This window comes from Hippocampus comes, unplaced genomic scaffold (genome assembly GCF_001891065.2).
Source record: "Hippocampus comes isolate QL1 unplaced genomic scaffold, H_comes_QL1_v1.1 scaffold158, whole genome shotgun sequence".
NCBI lineage: Eukaryota > Metazoa > Chordata > Actinopteri > Syngnathiformes > Syngnathidae > Hippocampus > Hippocampus comes.
In genome coordinates this window covers 3,273,068-3,298,716 of record NW_017805548.1, presented here as the reverse complement: position 1 = coordinate 3,298,716, position 25,649 = coordinate 3,273,068, and the positions used below count along the sequence as shown (strand labels likewise).

The following is a 25,649-nucleotide window of genomic DNA, read 5'->3' as shown; positions in this document are numbered from 1 at the left end:
GCCATTAAAAGTCTTAAATTTTCTCCAAAATGGACAGGACGCCTTATAATGCGGAGCGTCTAGTGTATGCGCCGAGTTTCAAAGCCTGACTGAGAGCACTTCTGGCCAACACGCTGTTTATGCAGAGAAAAGGCGGACGTGAGTGACGACAGGCATGCGGAAGTCCGCCAATGAGTGAAGGGTGGGCGTGTAAGAGGACGCTAAAGGCACGCCCCTAGCAGGTACCAGTCGCGTGAGTACATTGTAAAATGGCTAAATAAAGTACAACCGAACTCAGTTTTGCTTCCGTTGCCTTTTTAAAAACGTGTTTTTAGTGTGTGTCCGTATGTCTTAGCTGCTACCGTATGCTTTAAGCTAACATACCTGGTATGTTTTTAGCGTGCGTGCATGCATGCTGTCTGTTTAAGCTGGCGTTTGTTTTACCATGCCTGGCTGCGCCCAATAATACAGTGCGTTTTGTGTATGTGTCAAATACAGAAATAGCACCCGTTACTGAGACTGCACCCAACAATACGGTGCGCCGAATGGTCCTGAAAATACAGTATATGTGTATGTATAGCGCTGATGCCACTGAACATGTCGAGTGGTTGAAAGTAAAATAAATATTCAGGAATAATACTTTGACAATTTTTGTAAAATTGTGTGTTGCGTTATATAAAATGATTTACATCGACTGCAGCACAAGGGATAAGGAAATAGAGTCTGGAGACTCTCAGATGGGCTCTCCGATCTCTGGTTTTTAAGTCACTGAGGTGGTTATAAAGCTACTATGGCAAAACCAAAAGGCTCTGGATGTTGTGGGGTTGTCCTGGTTGACACGCCACATCTACAACATCATGTGGACAGTGTCCAGGGACAGCACCTTGGATGGACAGACCTGGGTGGTGATCCCCCTTTTTAAGAAGGGAGACCAGAGAGTATGTTCCAACTGCAGAGGAATCCCACTCCTCAGCCTCCCTGGTAGTGTCTATTCAAGGATGCTGGAGAGGAGGCTCCATGGGGAGGTTGAATATCAAATTCATGAGGAGCAATGTGTTTTCATCCCGCTGTGGAAGAGTGGACTAGCTGAAGACCCTTGGCACGGTCCTTGAGGGTTCATGGGTGTCCGACCAACCAGTCTTCATGTGTTTAGTGGAATTGGAGTAGGCATTTCACTGTCCATGTCACTTGAGGAATTCAGTTGGGGGTGCTTGGTGAGTACGGGGTACTGAAAACCCTGAAAAGGGCTGTTCGGTCTCTGTACCACCGATCCCAGAGTTTGGCAGACTCTATCGTTCTGTCGTGGTGAAGACGCTGAGCTGAAAAGTGAAGCTCTCAATTTACCGGTTGATTTACTTTACTACCCTCACCTAGAGTCACAAGCTGTGTATCATGGCCGAAAGAACAAGATTCCTGATATAAGCAGATGAAATTAGTTTCTTTCACAGGGTGTTCAGGCGCTCCCTTCAAGATAGGATGAGAAGCTCTGTCATTTGGGAGGGACTCAGAGTCGAGCCACTGCTCCTCCTCTGTTGAGAGGAGCCAGCTCAGGTAGCTCGGGCATCTGATTTGGATGCCTCCTGGTTGCTTCCCTGGTGAGGTGATACAGGCATTTTGTGCTGGCAGAAGTCCCGGGGATGACCCAGGACCTGCTGGAGAGACTATGTCTCCCGGCTGGCCTTGGAATGCCTTGGGATCCTTACAAAAGAATTGTAAGAAGTGGCTGTGGAGAGGTAAGTCTGGGCTTCCCTGCTGAAGACACTTCACCCAACCTGCCTCCGTGCCACTCACACTGGTGTATGGCTGGCTGTGAATGTTTGGTGGCGGTTGGAGGGGCTGATGGTGAATACTGGCTGCCACGCTTCCATCACCCTGCCCCAGGGCAGTTATGGCTACATACTCAGTTTACCGCCACCAGAGTGTCAATGTGAGAGTGTGTGAGTAATGTATACATTGTGAGCGCTTTGACTCAAAGTGTCTAGAAAAGTGCTATATAAATCTGATGCACTATTTTATTATCATCAACTCAGCACTGAATGAAAAGATATCGCATTCAATTCAAGAAACAAACATTAAGGCAAAATTATTCCACGTAGACTGAATGAAGAAATTAAAACAGCCAAAAAAAGCTTCCAAAGACTGGGTGGAAAGGCTTTTTAACAATGGTAAGTCTGCTTGGCAATGGCATTAAAACCCTGGCTTTCTGTAGAGGTATGTCTCTTCATGGCAGAATATCTGAACAGCTTTTCCTGCAGATTTAATCAGCGTGATTACACTCAGGTCAAGGAGGAGCTCTCTGCCCAGCTTGTCTTGTGCTTCAGAACACAGAGCACCTGCAGCTGCTGTATATGGCTGTGGAGCGCACAGCGAAGCAGATTAACCCCAAGAGGGTTCTCTCACCAGACCAGATCTCTGGGCACCTGCTGAAGGTCTGATATAGATAGTTGGCTAGTGTCTTCTGCTCACTTTTCAACTGTTACCTGGTTGAACCCCCTTCCCCTCCATCTGGAAGTCCTCCATCATCTGCCCAGTGGCGCACAAGAGCAACCCCAACACCAGTAACAACTATCGACTTGTGGTTTTAACATCATTTGTTATGTAGAGCTTTGAAAGGTGCGTCGTGGCCAAGCTATAGGTTGATGTGGGGGTGCACTCTGATCCACTGCAGTTTGCATATCAGCTGTGCAGAGGGGTGGATGATGCTGTGCTCACCCTGCTGCATGGTGCTTTTACCCACCTGAAAAGACCAAGTCCCATGTCAGCTTGGTATTCATTGACTTCACCAGTGCATCAAACACTGTGCAACCACACCTGTTGGGACGTAAACCGCGACAAATGAATGTCAAGGCTCATCTTATCCTATGAGTCCTCTCCTTCCTCACAGGTAGGGATCAGAGGGTCAGGTGAATGGTCATCTCAACACTATTAGGACAATATTAAGCAATATGATATATCCAATACTCAGATGACTCGGTGATCATTGGTGACACTAAGAAAGATGGATTACTGCAAATCTAACTGGACTCATTCTCACTGTGGTGTAGGGAAAACTCTCTAGATTTAAACGAATCAAAGAACACAGAAATTGTCATTTACCACCATGGCCTCTCCACCACACCGTCAGTCACAGTAAACAATGAAACAATTGAAATGGTTCACTCATAATTGACCGCAACATTCGAACTGAAACACTGAACATGTCTTTTCAAAAATGTCAAGTGCGGCTCTTTTTTCTCCATCAGCTTTGCAAACTTCAGGTTCACCAATACTTACTTTATTGCTGCTAGTTGTAAATGTTTAATTAATTCCACCTAACATTCAACAATATTTCCTGATTTCATTCAGTCTTACCCATCGTGAGACTGGATAAAATAATTAAAATCAGCAACAAAATTATAGGTCAGGAACATCAGTCACTTGGTATCATCTGTTGTAATTATGACATGAATTACGTACATGTCTGGTTGTGCCGCTTGTGTCTTGGCGCTTTGTCCAAATGGAGTTCTTGGCAGATAAATAAAGTGATTTTGATTTGATTGTTACAATGCTTTTCTCATGAGAACTGAATGACTCTATTAAAGACCCTTTGAAATACACTGAAAATTGCATTTAAGTGTCCCCACCCTTCCCATCAACCACAAGGTGGAGCCATAAAAAATAAAAAAGTATACAGTACAGATGATATAGATCTGTTGCTTTTTCTCTGGAAAAGCCCGCCAATAAAATAAGAAATAAATAAATACAATGAAAACTATCTTGATGAGCTTGGACAAATTTAGAAGAGTGGTGTGAATGTGATCAATCATCATCTTGGGTGTGTATATTGATCAAATAGGGCTGTATATTCAGACATATGCTCTGCCACAGAACCAATAACCTTGAACTGGATGAGGAGTTCAACAACATGGCAACAGTATGTGAAGCGGAGTGTGGAAAACTCAACATGCTGATCTTGTATACGGTATCCCCTAGTGATCAGTGTTGGGTCCAAAATTGTATATTTTATATCTTTTAAAAAGCTATGTAATGTGTCTCAACTATTTAAGTTCATGTTGTTTGCAGATGACACACACATCCTAGTTTCTGGGGAGGAAATGTAGCATATTTTGGAGATAATTACCTCAGAATTAAGTATAGCTAAAATATGGTTGAATGAGATCAAGTAGTAATAAATTTAAGGAAGAGAAAATTAATGGTATTTGACAATGTCAAGAGCGGGCCGGTGGTCGACTGGCACCATGATCGATTCCAGCTCCGGCCTTCCTGTGTGGAGTTTGCATGTTCTCCCGTGCGTGGGTTTTCTGCAGGTACTCCAGTTTACTCCCACGTTCCAAACACATGCATGACTGGCTGATTGAACACTCAAAATTGTCCCAAAGCGTGAGTGTGGGTGTGGATGGTTGTTCGTCTTTGTGCGCCCTTCGATTGGCTGGCAACCGGTTCAGGGTGTCCCCAGCCTATTGCACAAAGATAGCTGGGATAGGCTCCAGCACGCCCCACGACCCTTGTTAGGATAAAGTGGATCAGAAAATAGATGAATGGAAATGTCAAATAAAGTAGTCAAATGAAGATATGAATAGAGGGTGTAAATCCATCCATCCATCCATCCATCCACCTTCTACCGCTTATCCGGGGTCAGGTCCCGGGGGCAGCAGCTTTAGCAGGGAAGCCCAGACTTCCCTCTCCCCAGCCACTTCTTCTAGCTCTTCCTGGGGGATCCCGAGGTGTTCCCAGGCCTGCTGGGTGACATAGTCTCTCCAGCGTGTCCTGGGTCGTCCCCGGGGTCTCCTGCCGGTGGGACATGCCTGGAACACCTCACCAGGGAGGCATTCAGGAGGCATCCTAATCAGATGCCCGAGCCACCTCATCTGGCTCCTCTCGATGCGGAGGAGGAGCGGCTCGAATCTGAGCCCCTCCCGGATGACCGAGCTTCTCACCTTATCTCTAAGGGAGAGCCCGGACACCCTGCGGAGAAAACTAATTTTGGCCGCTTGTATCCAGGATCTTGTTCTTTCGGTCACGACCCATAGCTCGTGACCATAGATGAGAGTTGGAACACAGATTGACCGGTAAATTGAGAGCTTCGCCCTTTGGCTCAGCTCCTTCTTTACCACGACAGAACGATACAAAGTCCGCAGCACAGTAGTCGCACCGATCCGCCTGTCGATCTCCCGCTCGCTCCTGCCCTCGCTCGTGAACAAGACCAAAAGATACTTAAACTCCTCCACTTGGGGCAAGATCTCCTCCCCGACCCGGAGAGGGCACTCCACCCTTTTCCGACGAAGGACCATTGTTTCAGATTTGGAGGTGCTGATATTCATCCCAACCGCTTCACACTCGGCTGTGAAATGCTCCAGTGAGAGTTGGAGAGCCCTGCTTAAAGGAGCCAACAGTACCACATCATCTGCAAAAAGCAGAGATGCAAAACTGTGGCCACCAAAACGGACACCCTCAATGCTGCACCTAGAAATTCTGTCCATAAAGGTTATGAACAGAATCGGCGACAAACGGCAGCCTTGACGGAGCCCAACCCTCACTGGAAACGATTCCGACTTACTGCCCGCAATGCAAACCAAGCTCTGACATTGGTGTATAGCGACCGAACAGCCCGTATCAAGGGGTTCGGTACCTCATACTCCCGAAGCAACCCCCCAAAAAACTCCGCGAGGGACATGGTCAAACGCCTTCTCCAAGTCCACAAAGCACATGTTGACTGGTTGGGCAAGTTCCCGCGTACCCTCGAAGACCCTGCTAAGGGCGTAGAGCTGGTCCACTATTCCACGGCTGGGACGAAAACCAGACTGCTCCTCCTCAATCTGAGGCTCGACTTCCCGACGGACCCTCCTCTCCAGCACCCATGAATAGACCTTACCAGGGAGGCTGAGGAGTGTGATCCCTCTGTAGCTGGAACACACCCTCCGGTCCCCCTTTTTAAAAAGAGGGACCACCTCTCCGGTCTGCCAATCCAGAGGCACTCTCCCCGATGACCACGCGATGCTGCAGAGGCGTGTCAACCAGGACAGCCCCACAACATCCACAGCCTTGAGGAACTCCGGGCGGATCTCATCCACCCCTGGGACCTTGCCACCGAGGAGTTTTTTTAACCACATTGGTGACTTCAACCACAGAGATAGGAGAGCCCACCTCAGAGTCCTCAGACTCCTCTTCCTCCCAGGAAGGCATGTTGGTGAAGTTGAGGAGGTCCTCGCAGTACTCTGCCCACCGACTCACAACGTCCTGATTTGAGGTCAGCAGCGCCCCATCCACAGTACAGAGTGTTAGTGGTGCACTGCTTCCCTGTCCTGAGACGTCGGATGGTGGACCAGAATTTCCTCAAAGCCGTCCGGAAATCGGCCTCTATTGGCCTCCCCGAACTCTTCCCACGCCCGAGTTTTTGCCTCGCGACCACCAAAGCTGTGTTCCGCTTAGCCAGTTGATACCCATCAGCGGGTCAGTGTGTAAATATAGACAGTGAATGAAATGAAATTCCTTGGGTTAGTAATTTCATTTCATTCAATTTGCTGGAAAGCATACAAACAACATATCCAGTCAAAAATTGAAAGAAGTATTTCTGTCCTGGCAAAAGCAAATCATGCAATTGTTCACCACACAAGCCAGTTATTTCTGTAATCCAAAGTCTTAAAACTTGTTGCAAGTGTAAAATTTAAAACTGCACAATTGATAAAGCTAGACATAATTTGAAAATTTTAAATTAAATTTTAAATTCATTTTAGGTGGCCCAGTGGTCCAGTGATTAGCACGTCGACCTCATAGTGCAGAGGTACCGGGTTCAATTCCAGCTTCGGCCTCCCTGTGTGGAGTTTGCATGTTCTCCCCGGGCCCGCGTGGGTTTTCTCCGGGTACTCCAGTTTCCTCCCACATTCCAAAAACATGCATGGCAGGCTGATTGAACACTCTAAATTGTCCCTAGGTCTGAATGTGAGCGTGGATGGTTGTTCGTCTGTGCATGCCCTGCAATTGGGTGGCAACCGGTTCAGGGTGTCCCCCGCCTACTGCCCGAAGACAGCTGGGATAGGCTCCAGCACCCCCCGCGACCCTTGTGAGGATAAAGCGGTTTGGAACATGGATGGATGGATACATATGTTTTTTAGAACAAGAGGGAAGTTATGATGAAATGAAATATGGAACAGACTAAATGGGAAACTACAACAATGTCCAAATATATGTATAACATCTAGATAGATAGATATTTGTTTTGTTTTTATGAACTTTTTAAAAGCGTGGCAGGGGTACTTTCTGGACCTGAATTTCCTATCTTTGTTTGTAAAGGGGAGCTTTTTGGGTCATTGACAACATAAACATTCTCTAAATGTTAAAATGCATCAAAGGTTGAAGCAACACACTCCTGAAAATTCATTGTTCTTCATTAGATGAGGCAGTGTGTATAAACATTAACCGTACAAATATTAATGACATCCAATTCCCTGAAAAGAGTTTAAGCTGAAGAAGTTTCAAAATAAGAACAAACGCTGCACAGTGCCATCTTGATTCATTTTGAGCAGTTCACGAAATCACTCTGACCTAAAATAGGAGGGCAGTCTTTCTGGCTCCAGAATCAGCACGTCCTTGGCATCCCAAAAACAAGGACAACAATGTCTAAATTCTGGAGTGAGAGTGCTGCTTTTTTGAAAGAGGTGTACAGGAAGCATTTCTACTCACACTAGAAAGGCCCTTTCAAAATAGAGGAAAGGTTGTCCTGATATATCTCTCTACCCAAAATTGTCCCAACCCATGTGTAAAGTGGCTATTAAGAAGAAGATGAAAAACCAGTCGGTAAGAAAAATATTAATCATCCACATCTGGCAATGACAACAAAAAGCAACAACCCTTGTTGATCATTCCGAGGGGGATTCTACAACTATGATTTAGAACAGAAGAAATCTGCTTGATTGCAGTTTGTAGTACTGTTTTTGTTGTGCTATTTGTGATTATATTTACTTGGGTTATTTGTTTGATGATATTAAATATTAAAGTGGAGGAACCAGGCAAAATAGATTTTCAAAGGAGAGAAAATCCTTTTTTTCTAGTCACTGTGTGTAAGGTTATAGACAAGGGTGCACCTAAAAATTTTGGTGTGGCTCTCAGATGAGCACCAAAAGATGTCGGTTGGTGCTTATTTTTTTTCCAAAGCCACCAACCTCATGGTTGAATGTAAAGATTTATCGCACATCTGGGCAAAGTAGGGCCCACGGGCCACAATCCAGCCTGTCCACAGTCTCTGCAGCCTTTATAGGATGTCAAACTAAAAAGTCAAGTGTGCTGCTTTTATTTTGGTTATGAATCACAACACACTTCATAAATAAACATGTATGCTAAACATTTACGCTCTCTTTCCCCGCTCTCTCCTTCCTCTCTTCCTCTTTCTCACACACACACCACACACACACACACACACACACACACACACACACACACACACACACACACACTCTCTCACTCTTTCTCTCTGTACTGTCTTTGTGCCTTTTCAAATTACGTGAAAAGTAACACTACCATAACATTCCATGTGGACATATATCTAGTTAAAATTATAAATTACTTAACTCATTCAATGGCAGCCATTTTTTTGTTTTCAAATTGGCCATTTTTGACCATTTTGACAAATTTTTGAAGGCCAACAGAAAATGTAGTTCTATCGCTACATTAATCATAGAACAATCAGATGACAGCTTTTAGCCTCTTCTTTCATCAAAAAAAAAAATCTACCTTTTACCATTCTTTAGCAAAGAGCAGTAGAACATTGGTCAGTTTCTTGAAAATACTTGTTTCCAAGAAAAATTCAGAGAAACAGAGCTTTTTGTGAAAGGATGCATTTCAAGCAGAACTTTCTACGGAATACCAACATAAACAACATAAAAAATTTGATTCATTCATTCATTTTGATTCCAAGAGAAACACTGCACTGATACATGACATGAAGTTTTCATGAACGTTGAACTCCGTGTGTGTGTGCGTGTGTGTGTGTGTGTGTGTGTGTGTGTGTGTGTGCGTGCGTGCGTGCGTGCGTGTGTGTGTGTGTGTGTGCGCGTGTTCGTCAAAGAAGGACTCATCTTTTTTTATCCTTGACAAAGCTCTGTTGTCGAGTTATCTGCCTATATTTATCCATGTGTAATGGGAATTTGACATATAACAGCGCTAAACGGAAGTAACTGTTTGTACTATTGAATGCTGACCAGTTATTTTGCGGATAAGCAAAGTTGCACTAGTTTGTACTCTGTGTAGCTGCTCAAAATGCTGATTGCGCTGGCCTTCACCACCTCCCAACAAGATAACATGAGAGCGCAAGACGCGGAGGGGGAGAAGGCTCCCTTGACAGATCTGTGAATGGTGTCCCTCTGTGTTTTTTTCTTTTCTTTTTCTTTCTTAAATAAAGATCATCATTTTTTATAAATACTTTTGTTGTCTTGGTTTCCCTGGACAAGACACATGTTCTCACAACCACACTGCTTGCGTGCGCCATGTCACGACGATCGGGTTTTTGCAAACATATTTTTACGTTTTGGCATTAGATGTGTTAATGGGGGGGCGATAATTTCATATCAGTATGCATCGCAGCCGACACGTGATTAATATCAGTAGAAAATATTTTCAATAAAATGCTAGATAGAAAATAAAAAACATAAAGCAAAACCCGACTGTAGCATTGTCCTAATTGTTTGGCCGCCTCCAAAAACGAAGAAGCAGCCGCTAAACCACGAACGAAGAAGTGCCCACGGCATACTTAGACAGAGAACGAGAGAGCGACGTAACAAAATTCAAATAAATGACCATTCGACTTTGTACAACTCTTACAAGATATATTGTGCATACTAACGGATTGAGACGTGGTGTACAAATAAAGATGGGTCTTTTTCTTTGACGTGCTAGGTCCACTGTGAGCCATTTTCGAACCTCTGCATCACACGCCAATTAAAATCAGGCAAGTAAAATATGAATGGACTATGACAATCACGAGCCCGCTAATAAATTAATCCATAAACGGTTGGTCAACACTAACGCATACACGGCAAGAGATTATTAGTTCACTTCACTTACATTATATGAACATTGAATGAAGGTAAATGTAACCATCAACTATGATGCTTTGGGGCAGCATGTAAGGCAAGTAAGCATTTACAGTGCACTGGTGGAAGAGAAACTGCACATTACAATTTACACAAAAGTTCTTTTTTTTCTCATTAAATAGGTTAAAAAACAATCAGTATTGACTGATATGAAATACATAATATTATTTTAAAAAATCAGCCACATCGCCTATCCCTACTTAGCACATGATGTTAAAAAAAGGTGTTTCTTTAGTTGGTATATTGACTTGTTTATTTGACTTTTTCATGGTTGCTTTAATTTCATATTAAAGATGAAGTATTATATGTTAAAATACAATTACATATATTTCGCAATTTTTCTTTATTCAGAGCTTTATTTTCAATAGTAAAAACAATCAAAAACATTCTATCAAATTCAGTCATATCGCTAAGGCCTAAAGTTAATCTAAAAAAAATAATGGATGTAGATGAAAGTCAAATATTGTAATCATATGAAAGAATGAAAATAATATATCGGAATTTTGTATATTGTATTCATAGAATTGAGCATTTGAACCCAATCAGTGCTAAGACTGAATAATTTTGTACAAAATAAAACTATTGATATACAGTTTCACTCAAGTGTAACACTAATTTTACCAAACCAAGTTCTTTCAAGTAATTCCTTTAAAAAAATAAATAATAATAATAATAATACACATAATAATAAGACTATTCAAAGTGGCTGCATTTTCAATATATTATTCACCCCTAAAATAAAGTGAAACTTTGAAAAAAAGAAAGAATAGTTAAAGCAACAATTAAAGTTTGAAGTTAATACAAACAACATACCAACGGTATTGTTCATAAAACATACAAATGCATGGATATAGGCAATTATTCATTATCCGTTATTTCAAATGCTTTTTAAAGAATATTCTTCCCTATTTGTTTTTGTATTTAGTCACTTTTTTAATCAACATAACGCTGGGGCAAATTTGCTTTTCTCATCATATCCTTCTGAAAATGTATGTCAGTAGAGGGAGCTAAAGAGCTAGAATTTCAAAACATCTCTGTTGAAGCGCTGCATCAGATCTATAAAAAGTGTGTGGTTGTATTATAATATCGGGAGACGCGCACACAAGTAGCATTTTGTAGAATTTATCTATGAAGAAAAATAGCATCCACTGTACATGCATAGTCCAACAGTCTGGGCAGTCACTCATAAGAAAACTCTTTCCTATTTTTTGTTTAAATCCGTCAATCCAGCCAACCAGCGTACTCCTTCACTGATCGCCAGTCCGTCAAAGCAGGGGGGATTAAGCCCAAGGCAGCTGTATGAAAACGGCTACAGTCTGAATTGCAACAAAACCAATGTACACATTTCAATATCACTCAATGTCAAATTTGCTTGTAACTTCCTTTATTTCACTGGGGTTATACAGGATGTATATTTTCACTTTTATACTCTTTGCTGACTATAGCTGTCTATTTCAATTATTTCTGATGTCTTTAGTAATAATATGAATAATATTAACATTCAAATAACAATAATAATAATAATAATAATAATAACTTCTCAGATTTCTTTCAGAATATATTATTATTATTATTATTATTATTATTTTGATCATTCTCTTCCACTGATTTGCACTCCTCAGTCCTTTCAGCTATTTGCCTGCCACCCATGCCATACACGCCTTACAATGACACATAAATTCACATTGCATGGCAAAAATATTTTGTCATTAATTTATACATTTTAGATGGTATGGCAAGCTGTATTTTGGTGTATCTCTGGAGGAACCACATTTCTTATTTGGGTGTAGCGATACAAAAGAAAAGGAAACTTTTGTTCTTAAATCCTGCTTATGCATTACAATTGAAAAACATATCATTTTAAATTGTAATAATAAATAGTGATCATTCTCACTTTGGACAGATGCATCTGTTTGGGTGCATAGGGTTTAATAGGAGTGTGTGGACCAGTAACCCGAGGGTGAGGGATTAAGAAGGAGCCAATGTAGAAAAGGTTCACGTTTGGGCTCTTAGGGAGAGCTCTATCACAATCCGAGAGCGAAAAGAATAAAGAAAGCAGCACAGCGAGATGGCATTATTAGACAGTCGCAAACTCAATATTGTTTTCACAAAGCTACGGGGGCGGCATGACTCATTGGTGGAGCGGTCGTTTTCCTACACACAGGTTGGTGGCTTGATCCCCGGCCACTGCGACCATGTCGAAGTGTCCTTGAGCAAGATACTGAAGCCCCTGTTGCTCCTAATGCTGCGTATTCAGAAGGTGAATGTGGTAACAGTGTAAAAGCGCTTTGAGTACCCGAGGTAGGAAAGGGCTGGACAAGTAACAGCCCATTTACAAAGCTATAATTTGCAAGTGTAAACTGATAGATCACCACAAAATCCAAGAAATAGATTAAGCTCAGCAAATAGAATGAATTAGGAACTTTGTCAAATATCTAAATTGCATTGTTTTTAGAATTATAGTGTTCTTTAGGGTGGCGGACATTTTGGAAAATAGTGGGAACACAAAATGGCGGACATGATGATTGCAGCAGAATACAGAGGCAAGACACCTTTTAATTTACAGTAGGTATGATGATGTTACATCACAATACATGTTAGTTTTGTTGTTGTTGTTGTTTTTTGGAGTGCCTAATAGTGCTTATGTCGGATGTCGGGGGGGCGGGGGGGATTTGAATTTAATAGTAAATGTACATATTACACTACAGTGCATTAAGGACATTGTGTCAGACAATATAGAGAACATCTGACACTAAAACTGTACAACTGTCTTACGTTTGGGTAACTGAACAGGCATTTAACTGTTCACATGCCCCTTGAGTGTAGGGGCGGGCAATTAACTTTGCCCCTGGGCCACATGAAAAACTGGAGCACTTGCCGAGGCCCAAGCCAACATGCTAACCTCAACTTTGTCTCTAATATTTTTAATATATTAAGCACATTGTATTTTTTCAATAAATTGTTAGTGTGTAGAAATGGTATGTAAATTACAAGCGGTCATTAAAATTACATCATTACACTTAATATTTAGCCCTTAAGATTAAGCTGAATTTTCTATACCAACTGCCAACTCATATAAACTGTTCCCAGCCAAGACCTAATATATAGATAAGTGGGAAGTATAATATTATTGACATTAGTGACGTACAATGGGTTGTGAATAAGTGATGACTTGTAATACACCCAAATATGGAGAGTGCATAAAAAAACAGTATTGTTATTTTTTTCTGTTTTTACATCAGGAACCGTATATATTAACAAGCATGTCTGTAAATATGTCGGATTTAGCCAGAAGGATATTTTTCAGATGCAGTCCCTAGACAGCTGGTGTCACCCTCAAAGAAAAAAAATAAAATAAGAAAATATACAACAGTAACAATTTATTTACCAAAGGTACAATTAAGATAATATACATGTTTATATAAAACAATGCATTTACTGAAAAATGTACAATAAGTTAAAATGTACATTAGAAACACAAGGGGCCAACAATTAGCCAAACATACCCCAAAACATTTACAAGAAAACGCAAGATTCCAGCATAGCATCAAGAGCAGGTCTTAGTGTTGGCATTTCTGATAAGCAATTAATCATTTGTTTAGTTGAAATTTAAATGTAATGTATGTATTTATGTTTGATGGTGAGAGGGGTGAGATTCCACTCCGCGGCCGCACCTTTTCTAAAGTGAACGAAGCAATCTCCCCTTGCTGCACCGCTGGTGCTGCTGTGGTCAGATGTTTGAATGTTAACAAAATGGCAAAGAGGAAGGTAAGATAAACCATGAATGATTTTATAGATAAGACATACCAGGAGATATGAATATTTCACCATGTTTTCCCAGGTGAGTAATCTGTATTTTTATAATACAGAGCTACCAATGTGATCTATTTGGTTTTTTATCGAGAATTTTTACAGTGTGTTTGTGATTGGAAAGGCTTCAGAGATATAACATTAGCTTGAGACCTAACAGGTAAACAGTAGGTGAGATATGAGAAAACCATAAAGTGCAGGTACATTTTTGTTACCTGTGTGGACATGATGGTGGATGTGTCTAAAATTACTGCGGTTAAATTTAATTCGATGACAGGCACTTTTTACACGTGGTATTGATAAATTAGAATCAATGAATTAAAGATAAATGTAGTCCGAAACAATTTGAAGCCTTTTCCTCTGAAACTATTACATCAGGCTCAACATTGGTGTGATTGGTGTCATTGCTGGCCCTCTTCACTCCACCGTGCAGGAAATACGTGTAAGAATGCTGCGAATATTTGGACCATTGTTGTTATTTGTGCTTGTCTCGTTTTTGGAAAAAGATGCTAAATATTGCAAAAATGTTACTAAGTTGGCACACTTCAAACACAAGTTGCACCTCTTTCTTGCTACCTCACTTGCACTAGCGTCCACATGTGTGCACATTAAAGGCACAACTTTCAAAAAAGCTTCACGTTTTCCTGTGACTTGATGGTCACCGTGGTGAGAACCGGTTAGAGAGTGTGTGAGGGTCAGGCCCCCAGGCCGAACTTTGACTAGATCTGCCCTTGAGGGATTGAAATTAAGAACACATCCAAGAATGCTTCAAAATTCTTTAAAATGTGCACATTTTGAAAATATATTTACATTAGATGTGTGAGGCTCAACATTTATTTTTTTTCTTGTTGTGTAATATGTATAGGTAATATACTTGTGCTGCAACATTTTAAAACATGTTTAAATTGTAATCTGCTCTTTTTTTTTTTTTTGACTCTGTGAAATGTTGAAAACCTTGGTATATGATTTAATAAATGAGAAGTCCTTGTCCACGATTACACTTCAGTGGCATGCACTGATCACTGATAAGATTTTAAGATCAGGCCACCCATGATCACCAAAACACAATTTTATTCTTTTTAATTTATTTTATTTTTTGGGTGGCAATAGTTTGCCACTCCTAATGCACACTGAGAATTGTTTGACTTTCTCTTGAACAGTAGCTGAGTGATGGAATCAAGACATTTGAAACGATTCCCAGTATGAAACAGTGCAGTTCTAGACAACTAAAAATTTAGACTTACAGTTGGAACAATGTTGTTTAATAATTAGTATCTGTCAGTTTCAATAAAAACAGAATAACACTGTTTTTGTAAAAGTTGAATTTTTGTTGAAGCTCCCGATTTGCATCCCATTCAATTGTGCAAGTGGGTGTGACGGTATATTGGAGCATTTAGCTCGAATAAGGCAACATTCAAGAGAGCTTTTTACCCTGCGGCAGTGCCTCGATTGTCCATCTTGTCAACTACGGAGGATCCTTTTCATTTCAAAAGCGCTGCTCCGAGGGTGACAAGATAAATCAGTGTCCAAATGTTAATGGCCGACGAGGCAGGGAAAGTGAGGAAAAATGTGATTTTGCGGTTAATTGTACAAAAAAAAAAAAAAAAAAGAACTGCAAAAGTGGAAACACAGAATTACTTCTGAATTATAACTAAATCTGATTAATTTATGAAGAGTAAACTACTTCTCTGTTGGACAGTCTTTGTGCCACACAGTTTGACAGTTTGGGATTGTCTGAAAGGTCGGGTGTGAGGTCTTTAAACAGAAGCTGACACAGACACTCTTTACTTTTAACTTAAACAATGGGTAAAGGTAATAAAGTTGTGTTCAGGTCATTTCTTTTTTAGAAAACTCCCACAAGAATAGAATGAAATCCACCACTCATATAATGTAATTATGGTGGCCCTTTTGTGCAAAACACAGCAACAGATATGTAACGAAATAAAACAACGAAAAAATAATCACAACAATAAATGAAAAACAAAACCAAAAAATAAATAAATAAACGCAATGACACATGAAAGATCACATCAGCAATTTGTCATATGAAAGATCACATCAGCAAATTGTCATATTTCAGTGGTTTTGGAAAACAAGAAAACCACCATTTTTAGAAAACACATTGGTATTTTTATTGAGATGTTCGCCAGACATCCCCAAACAGTTTTAATGGTGGCAAACAGTTTTTCTTGTGAATATATTTGCACAATATTTTGGGGTTTTATTAATATTAAATATGAGATCCTCTGAGGAAAAGCCATTATCACCGCCAAGGTGCAATTCCTCAATAACAGTACCTCTTTTGATGTTAACATGTCCCCTGGAGGGGTCCTAAAAGTGGTGGGGGTGAGGGGGCACGAAAGGTGCTTGTAATCACAGTAAGCAGGAAATACATTCAACAGCATTCTATATTGTTTCTTTCAAAAGTTTGAGCAGGTACAACTAACAGAGAGGAATAATTCCTTAACAACATACTGTGTACCGTAGTTATTTCCCACATGAGGAAATTCTGTTATACGGAGAGATTGGACACCACAAATATGATTCCTGACCAGAAAATACTTATTGTATTGCTCTACTTCTACTAGTCAGATCACAACCAAGCTGCAGCAATGCACTGGCTAAAATAGGTGATCAACAACACTGTTCTCATTAAAAAAACAAAGCAAAAACAAAACACTTTAATACCGTTGATGTTTGATAGGGAATGTCAACAAATGCAGTTTTGTTTTGTTTTGTTTTTTAAATATATACCGTATCTTGTATTGATCCGGAACATTTGTAAAAGTTAATGTTAAGTTAATGCAGGTGGCCCGGTGGTCGACTGGTTAGGTCTCACAGTACAGAAGGGCAAGGTTCGGTTCCGGCTCTGGCCTTCCTGTATGGAGTTTGCATGTCCTCCCCGTGCCTGTATGGGTTTTCTCCGGGTACTCCATTTCAAAAATATGCGTGGCAGGTTAATGGAACACTCTAAATAGCGACCCTTGTGAGGATAAGCAGATCAGAAAATGGATGGATGGATGGATGGATGGAAGTTCATTGCACTTAGCGAGGGGCAAAACAAGATGACGCAAGATGACCGATGACTTCACTCGTCTTTATGGTGAGTAGGTGTAACCGGGGAAAGCTGAGTTCATCACTGAGGCTGTGAGTGACTATATGGACAAATCACAAGAGAGGGTATGTGCTGCATTCGACAATTTCTGTCGTTTGCGCAGCACTTGTTGGAAATGTGTTGTCGATATGCCCTGCAACACGTTGGTCATGTGATGCAATGTGGCTGGTGTCGCTTGCGTGAAGGCGGGAGTAATAGATACCTTGAGAAGACATGGAATTGAGAGGGTTCAGGGTTAGATTTTTCTGCCGAGTTCTTATTCCACAAATGAAATGTTCATGAGAATACTCAACAGCTACAGACTGGTGGCGCTGACATCTCACCTGATGAAGACGCTGGAGAGACTCATCCTCGCCTACCTGCGACCGCTGGTGAGCTCATCACTGGACCCGCTGCAGTTTGCCTACCAGCCTGGCATCGGCATGGAGGACCCCATCATTTACCTCCTCCACTCGGTGCTGTTACACCTGGAGAAAGCTGGGAGCACTGTGAGGATCATGTTCTTTGATTTCTCCAGTGCCTTCAACACCATCCAGCCCAACCTACTGGGGGACAAACTTCAGCATGCCAGAGTGGATCACCACCTCATATCATGGATTACAGATTACCTCACAAACCGGCCACAGTACATGAGGGCACAGAGCTGTGAGTCAGACAGGCTTCTCTGCAGGACCGGGGAGCCGCAGGGGACTTTCCTGGCTCCATTTCTGTTCACTCTCTACACCTGGGACCTCAGCTACATCATTCCAACCTGCCACCTTCAGAAGTTCTCTGATGACTCCGTGATTGTCGGCCTCATTACAGAAGGAGATGATTGGGAGTATAGTGGACTGACGGAGAACTTCGTGGACTGGTGCCTGCAGAACCACCTCCAGATCAAACCCAGGAAAATTAAGGAGTTGGTTGTGGATTTCTGCAGGAAAGAGTCCCCACCTGCACCTATGAACATCCAGGGTGCGGACATAGAGAGGGTGACCTCCTCCAAGTACTATATTGTTCTTCTCAACAATAAACTAGACTGGTCTACCAACAAGAACGCTCTGATCAGGAAACTGAGGTCTTTTGGGGTTCAGGGGTCACTCCTTAAGACCTTCTTTGACTCCGCGGTGGCTTCAGCCATCCATTATGGCATAGTCTGCTGGTCAGGCGGCATCTCAGCCCGGGACAGAGAGAGACTGGACCAAATGGTCAAGAGGGCCAGTTCTGTCCTGGGTTGCTCCCTGGACACACTAGAGGAGGTGGGCAACAGGAGGATGCTAGCTAAGCTGACAGCTTTGATGGACAGACCCTCCCACACCCTCCAGGCCACTCTGACAGCACTGGGCAGCTCCTTCAGCCAGAGACTATTACACTTTACGCTGCAAGAAGGAGAGGTACCGCTCGTTCCTGCCGACTGCTGTCAGGCTGCTGAATAAACACAAACACACGTGAAAACCTGGACTCACCCCCCCACTGACCCATTGTAAGTAGCACATCCACATTATGCAGAATATATGCAGTTGCATATATGCTTATATCTTATATTTTATATTGCATTCTGTACTGTGTACAGTTCATTTAAAAATATATATATTTTGAGCTTGCAAATACTTAATGTTTTTTTCTACTTTCTTACCTCCAAAATTTTGCTGCTGTATATTGCGAATTTCTCCATTGTGTGACAATAAAGGTTTTCTTCTCTTATCTTATATTTAGACAAGTGGGAACACAATGAACATATTGCAAAGAAAAGTTTTGACTTGACTTCTGCTTTAAGGATTCATGTAAAGTGGAGGAGGACTAGCTAGAACCTCTAATTGTAGCTACTAATATCTGAAATTCTCCCTTTTTGCCTGTATATAGAGTGGTGCATTTCTCAATTGTGCATTGTGTTGATTGAAATCCAACAATTAAGTCAAGTCAAGTCAAGTACAACTTCATTGTCAAATGTGCATACAGCACAGATGACATTTCTTCCCTCTCAAGACGACATGCAACAAGAGGAGCCACTGCCGGTGCCCGCACCACCATCAAAAGAAAAGTTAACATAAAATGACAAAATAATACAAGACAACACATAAGACACAGCCAATCGTGCAATCTGAACCACTTCCCTGCATACACTTTGTTGTTTGAAGCAGTTATAGATGAAATATGAGAGAATCAAAGTGGCCTTTTCACCAATGGTTCAAAGACGTCATGCTGAAATGTGCACACGTCTGCTACAAGCTGTTGAAAGCAACAAGAAGGTGTAGCATCCATTAACGAAAAATAGATTGGCTCTCTTCTCCTGTCCCATGTAAATCCGCTTCGATTCCAAGCGGCGACTCCCAGTTCCACATACGCATCGGCGCTCTGCGCTGACGCTCCTTTCTTCTCATCGTTGGCTCCTCAAGCCATGCATCCATCCAGCCGCAGACTCTTCATCAGCACTGACCTTTCCACTGAAGTCTGTATTCTGCTATTATTTAGTCATGCTGTATAACCTTCCCATGCCCACAGCGTAGCTTGGCGTCCTTGCAACAATCATCTCCTAGAATTGGAATACTCTTGTATTATTCCTCTCTTCTTAGTTAGATTTGATGGTTACGGTGATTTTCCTCTCTGTTAGTTGTGTTTGTTCAGACACTTGAAAGAAACAATGTAGAATGCTGTTGAAGGTATTTCCTGCTCACTGTGTTTACGATCACCTTTAGTGCACCTCGACCCCCACCACTTTTAGGGCCCCCCTCCATAGGACATGTTTAACATCAAAAGAGGAACTGTTTTCTCAAGTATCTGTGTTCCTGCCATCACACCAAATGGTGGGTCGTGGTGGTCTGGTCTCACCTCACCACTCCCAACTTCTTCCAGCCACACCGGGTCAGATGACATGTTACTTTCTTTGTTTCTGGGATTTGCATGAGAGGCGTACCTCCCCGCCTCTCATTATCATATTGTCTCTATATAATCTCATGAATGTGTTTCTTTTACGCTTCCTGATTGAGATCTGGACCCCTCAGGAGGCCGAATTGATTCGTAAACTGCAGAAAAATAAATTAAACCCTTCGAAGGAACTGTTCATCGCCTCCAGCCTTTATTTGGATTACCAACATTCTCCTCGTCCGAAATTCAACGAACACGCGGGGAAGAGGAGGCCGCTCTTCCCCCAACACCACTGAACCAAGCGGGGCTGTGAAAATGCTGCCCATTACAGGCGCAAGACACAAGCACCCCGGGGCTGTCCAGCAACGACAGTCAACATCTAGCGCTTCTCATGATTACCCTGAGGCGCCTAGGGTGACTTAACAACAACAACAACGACAGTCAAATGGTGCCGACATTCCTCCCAATCAAAATCAGTGCTGGTACACGCGTGCTGCCGAGAAGGCACAACCACCAAACACAGATTCTTTGACAAATGTCGTGGCCAAAAATTCTGAAAACAATCCACTTCAGGTCCACACGACGTAATAACAACACCATGTGACAAAACAAAAGACAAAACCAAAAAAAAAAAAAAAAAAAAACGCAAGGCTCTTGAAGAGCACTTGCCGACGGCTACCTACTCGGGCACCATCTTGGGGAAAAAAAAAAAAAATCTTCCTTCCCTTTCAGCTTGTCCTGCTTGGGGTCACCCCAGCTCCTTTTCCATGTACACAGAGCCAGACATCAGCATTATGCTATGTTCAGACCAAATGTGAGATAGCATGATGCACTGCGAGTCTCACGTGTTTGTTCTCAGGGCTGACTACATAAGGGTTGCTTCACACCTGGTGTGTTGGCTCAGACGGTAGTGAAGATGCCAGTCCAGCCTGGCAGATCTAAATGTATTGTGAGGGCTTGTTGGGAATGTCTGGCAAAATTCCCTGTCAGAAAGAATTTCAACTCCCACCACCGGCAAAACTCTGCCCATGTCCTGAGAAAGGCATATTCCACGCCGACATTATTAAGGCCACCAATCGGAGCTGTGCCTGTAAGCAGTTGGTGCCTGTCATCCCCCAACATGTTGGTGGACACTGGAGGTGAGGAATGCCGTCAAACCGAAGAAGTAGACCTATCAGGCCTTTTTGGATGTGGAATGCAGCTTCGGTGGTTGTGGAGGCAAATACTCAAGCATGAGAGGAGTTGGGCCAGGCCATGGAAAACTTACAGATGGCTTTGAGGAAATTTTTGTCCATCATCCAGCATCTCAGGAGTGAGAAGCAGTGCACCATTACCACTCTGTATTTTGGAGAGGTGGGGACCCTTGAGGTGGTTAACCAGCTCTTCGGTGGCAAAGCAAAAATGGATGAGATTTGCCCAAATTTCCTAAAGGCTCTGGATATTGAGGTGCTGTCCATGTTGACATGCCTCTACAACAGGGGTGTCAAACCTACGGCCCGCGGCCCGGAACCGGCCCGCAAGGAGGTTTGATCAGGCCCGCAGGATAATTTAAAAGTGAAAAAATGCATAAAAGACACAGAATGAATATTTCTAATATGGTGCAATTCATGGAGTATCCGCTAGGGGGACACACTGTTTTGAGCAGAGTAAAATACATCATTGTTTTGATCAGAGAAGAAGACAACCGCAGAGAAGAAGATAGAGAGCTGAGACAGACCCAACACAGCGACGCTATCAAGGACATGTGAATACTTTATTCTTTAAACATTAAATAGCACTCACTTTAGTTTATAAGGTGCAGGTAGGGATTACATTGAGATTTTATATGCATGTGTAAATGGTTTAAAAATTCATTTCTTTATGAATCTCGTTTAATCTTAAAAGTGAATTACTATATTTTTCAATACCAATTACTTTTGGTTATTTATAGCAGAGTATAGTATAATTTTAATGGTCCGGCCCACTTGACATCTACCGAGGCCGTATGTGGCCAACAATGTGAAATGAGTTTGACACCCCTGCTCTACAACATTGCGTGGACATCGCTGACAGTGCCTCTGGATCGGCAGACTGGGGTGATGGTTCCTCTTTTTGAAAAAGGGAACTGGAGGGTGTGTTCCAACTACAGGGGGATCACACTCTTGAGCCTCCCTGGTAAGGTCTATTCAGGGATGCTGAAAAGGAGGGTTCATTGGGAAGTCAAATCTCTAATTCAGGAGCAGCAGTGTGGTTTTCATTCCAGCCATGGAACGGTGGACAAGCTCTACAACCTCAACAGGGTCCTCAAGGATGCAGGGGAGTTTGCCCAACCAGTCGACATGCGTTCGAAAGCATTCGACTGTGGACCCCAGGGGACTTTGTGGGCGGTGCTCCAGGAGTATGGGCCTTAGTACGGACTGTCCGATCTCTCTACAACCGGTGTCAGAGTTTGGTCCACATTGCTGGCATTAAGTTTGAATGTGCTCCCAGGGTTGGACTCTGCCAAGGCTGCTCTTTGTCACCGATTCTGTTCATAATGTTTATGGACAGAATTTCTAGTCGCAGCCGAGGTCGTGAGGACTTCTGGTTTAGTGGTCTCTGCTTTTTGCAGATCATGTGATCCTGTTGGCTTCTTCAAGCCGTGATATTGAACTCTTACCGGTGCAGTTTGCAGCTGGGTGTGAAGTAGTTGAAATCAGAATCAGCGCCTACAAGTTTGAGACCGTGTTTCTCAGACGGAAAACTGTGGAGTATCCGCTCCACATTGTGAATAACATCCTGCTCCAAATGGAGGAGTTTTCTTCGGGTCTTGATTGAAGAGCAGATTGGTGCAGCATGTGCGGTAATGTGGACTTTGTATCAGTCGTTGTGGTGAAATTAGTTCCCTCTGCAGAGTGTCCAGGCTCTCCTTTAGAGATAAGGTGTGAAGCTTGGTCATCTGGGAGGGGCTCAGATTTGAGCCGCTGCTCCTCCACATTTAGAGGAGCCAAATGAGGCCCTTGTTAAGATCCCACTTGGACACCTGCTTGGCGAAGCATTTCGGGCATGTCCCACTGGGGGAGACCTGAGGATGACACATGACACGGTGGAGAGACTATGTCTCCCTGCTGGCTTGGGATGGCCTCAGGATCCCCCAGGGCATGCTGGACGAAGTTACTTGGGAGAGGGAAGTCTAGGTTTTCCTGCGAATGATAAAGGCCATGCGACCGACCTTGAATAAGTGGAAGAGAATGATGATGAGTACACAAGTATTCACAGCCTTTGCCACAAAGCTCAAAATCGACCTTGGGTGCATTATGTTTGCAATGGTTATTCTTAAGAGGCTTCTCCAGTTTAATTGGAGTCCACTTGTGGTAAATTCATTTGATTGGACATAATTTGGAAAGGCACACTCCCGTCTGTATGAGGTCCAATGAGTACAGTGCATGTCAGAGTACAAACGAAGTATGAAGGCAAAGGAATTGTATGTAGACACAGAGACAGGATTGTCTCGAGGCACAAATTTGGGGAAGGGTAGGGAATCATTTTTCCTGCTTTTAAGGTTCCAATGAGCAAAGTGGCTTCCATCATCCATAAATAGAAAAAGTTCTGAACCACCAGGATTCTTCTTGAGCTGGCTCCCTGTAAAAACTGAGCAATCAAGGGTCAAAGGCCTTCGTCAGTGAGGTGACCAGGAATCCAATGGTCACTATGTCAGAGCTCCACCTGTCTTCTGCTACATTTGCAACAATCTCTGCAGCCCTCCAACAATGAAGCCTGTATGGTAGAGTGGCCAGACAGAAGGCACTCCTTATGCACATGCAGCCCACCTGGAGTTTGACAAAATGCACCTGAAGGACTCTCAGACCACGAGAAAGAAACTTGTTTGGTGTTACGAGACAAAGATTTAGTAAAAACATATTGAGTAAAAAAGTACAGAAAATGACATAACTGTTGTTTATCATCTTTGTAAAGGTTATGTAACTGATAAAAATAACACCATGCACCGCTCATCATCTGACCAATGTCAACCCTACAGTGAAGTGTGAAGCATCACACAGTGGGACTGTTTTTCAGCGGTAGGAACAGGGAGACTTGTCAGGATTGGAATGCAGCAATGTATGGAGACATCTTGGATGAAAACTACAGCGTGCTCAGGACCTCAGACTGGAGTGAAGGTCTAACCCAGGTTATGGCATGAGGCAATGGGGGAGTAGACATGACAAATTGAAAGAGCATATGTTTCATTCAGAAGTTTAAAAAATTAATCTATTTTGACTAAAAGAGTGGCTTTGTTAAAACAGAAAAAAAAACAGAACTGAGTATTGCCGTGGCCTTAGCGAATCAGGGCACAGAATACTAGTGGGGTGTCAGCAAATGAGAGGTGCCGTTTTTTTCACCTTCATGACGTCAAGGCCTTGCTGCGCGATCGATCTCGCTCTTTTCTGACGGGACCTGAACGCGAGCAGACGTATTCTTCGGCTGTTTTAAAGATTTATTTCGAGAGAGAGAGAAAGAGAGAGAGAGAGAGAGAGAGAGAGAGAGAGAGAGAGTCGATCTACGCAATGTCGAGCAATGTTCCTGGCTAACATAGCTGTTAGCTTCCGTACATCCGGATTTGTGCCGACCGTGTAACGTCGTCGGAGTCTTGTTCGACATTCTTCTGGCTGGGTCTTTTGCAGAGTTTCTGATCGAGGACAGCGCTGGGATTAGCTTGCCTACTGTGGAGTGGATTCCATTACGGTGCCCTGAATTCCGAAAGTGCGGGAAAAAGGGTACAGTGGTGGTGGCGAGCCAACCAAAAGAAAATATATTTCATTAGATAGACTGTTTTTTGACTGATTATTGTTGGTAATATTTAGTGGAATTTATTTCTAAGACAAGAGTTGATAAGAATACTTTGTGTTCAGTTATTTAATTCAGATTGAAAGAGAAAAGAAAAACACTCACACCGGTGTTGAGAAAGGTGATCACCAATTATTTTGCTTTAAGGAAAGGACAACTAAGAGATTGAGATTAAGTTGTATTTAGTTGTTTTTTTCACTGTGTTTTCTGTGGCAATAATTTTGTTGTCATGTATTTATGTTCAATATAAAATGTACTTGTTTTTACGACTGTTGTCTTGTTTCTTTGCCTATGCTACTTCCTCAATGTTGACATCATTGGCTCCCGTGAATCGAATCAAGTGTCCCTGGCCCTTACTGGTCCAAAGACAAACCACTGGAGTGCTTTATCATCTCCAATAATTATAAAACAGACGTAGTCCTTGTTACAAAGGCTTATCTTCCAACAGGACAATGGCCTGACACACACAGCCAAGACAATGAAGGAGTGGTTTTAGCAGAGATGAAAGTCCTCCGGATTTTCCCGGAATTCCGGGTTTTTCACATTTTTATGAAAATCTCTCCGGAGAATTGAGGAAAATTTGCCTAAAATTAATCCGGATATTAGTTGACAACATTGAACGAAGACGCGTTTGAGTTCGTTGTTTTGCTTTCACGAGCGTAGCCATGTTGAGACACTAACACTAGTAACAGTAGAGATTTTCGTCTATCAACACATTTGCTAAATCCCAGTGGAACGAATAAAAGACACCGTGGACAAGACAGTTGTCGTAAAAAATATAGTTGGACAAAAAGGGAAACACACAGATTGGCAGAAAAACGTGTCCGTCCGACTTCGAGTGTCGTCTCGGCTAGCTTATCTTAGCTGTTGTTGTGTGTGACGTTGGGTGTGTGACGTTGAAATCAAAAGACGCGCTTGCGTACATGTTCGCGCTGACGCACGCATAGTAGAGAGCAGCGGACTAGCTCGAGTGGCGTCGCCACAACAGTAATACCCTCGCCTCGCATTCTCAT

The 25,649-nt window shown here is 42.5% G+C and overlaps 1 protein-coding gene across 1 annotated transcript in view; it reads right to left on the bottom strand.

The window, feature by feature from the left end:
• LOC109521677 (uncharacterized) overlaps positions 1–25,649 on the bottom strand; it is a gene marked incomplete at its 3' end in the record, with an annotated part of 98,062 nt that overhangs the window by 46,114 nt on the left and 26,299 nt on the right. The window contains 1 exon segment of the mRNA XM_019879664.1: positions 9,319–9,335. Coding sequence (XP_019735223.1) covers positions 9,319–9,335 — 17 coding nt within the window.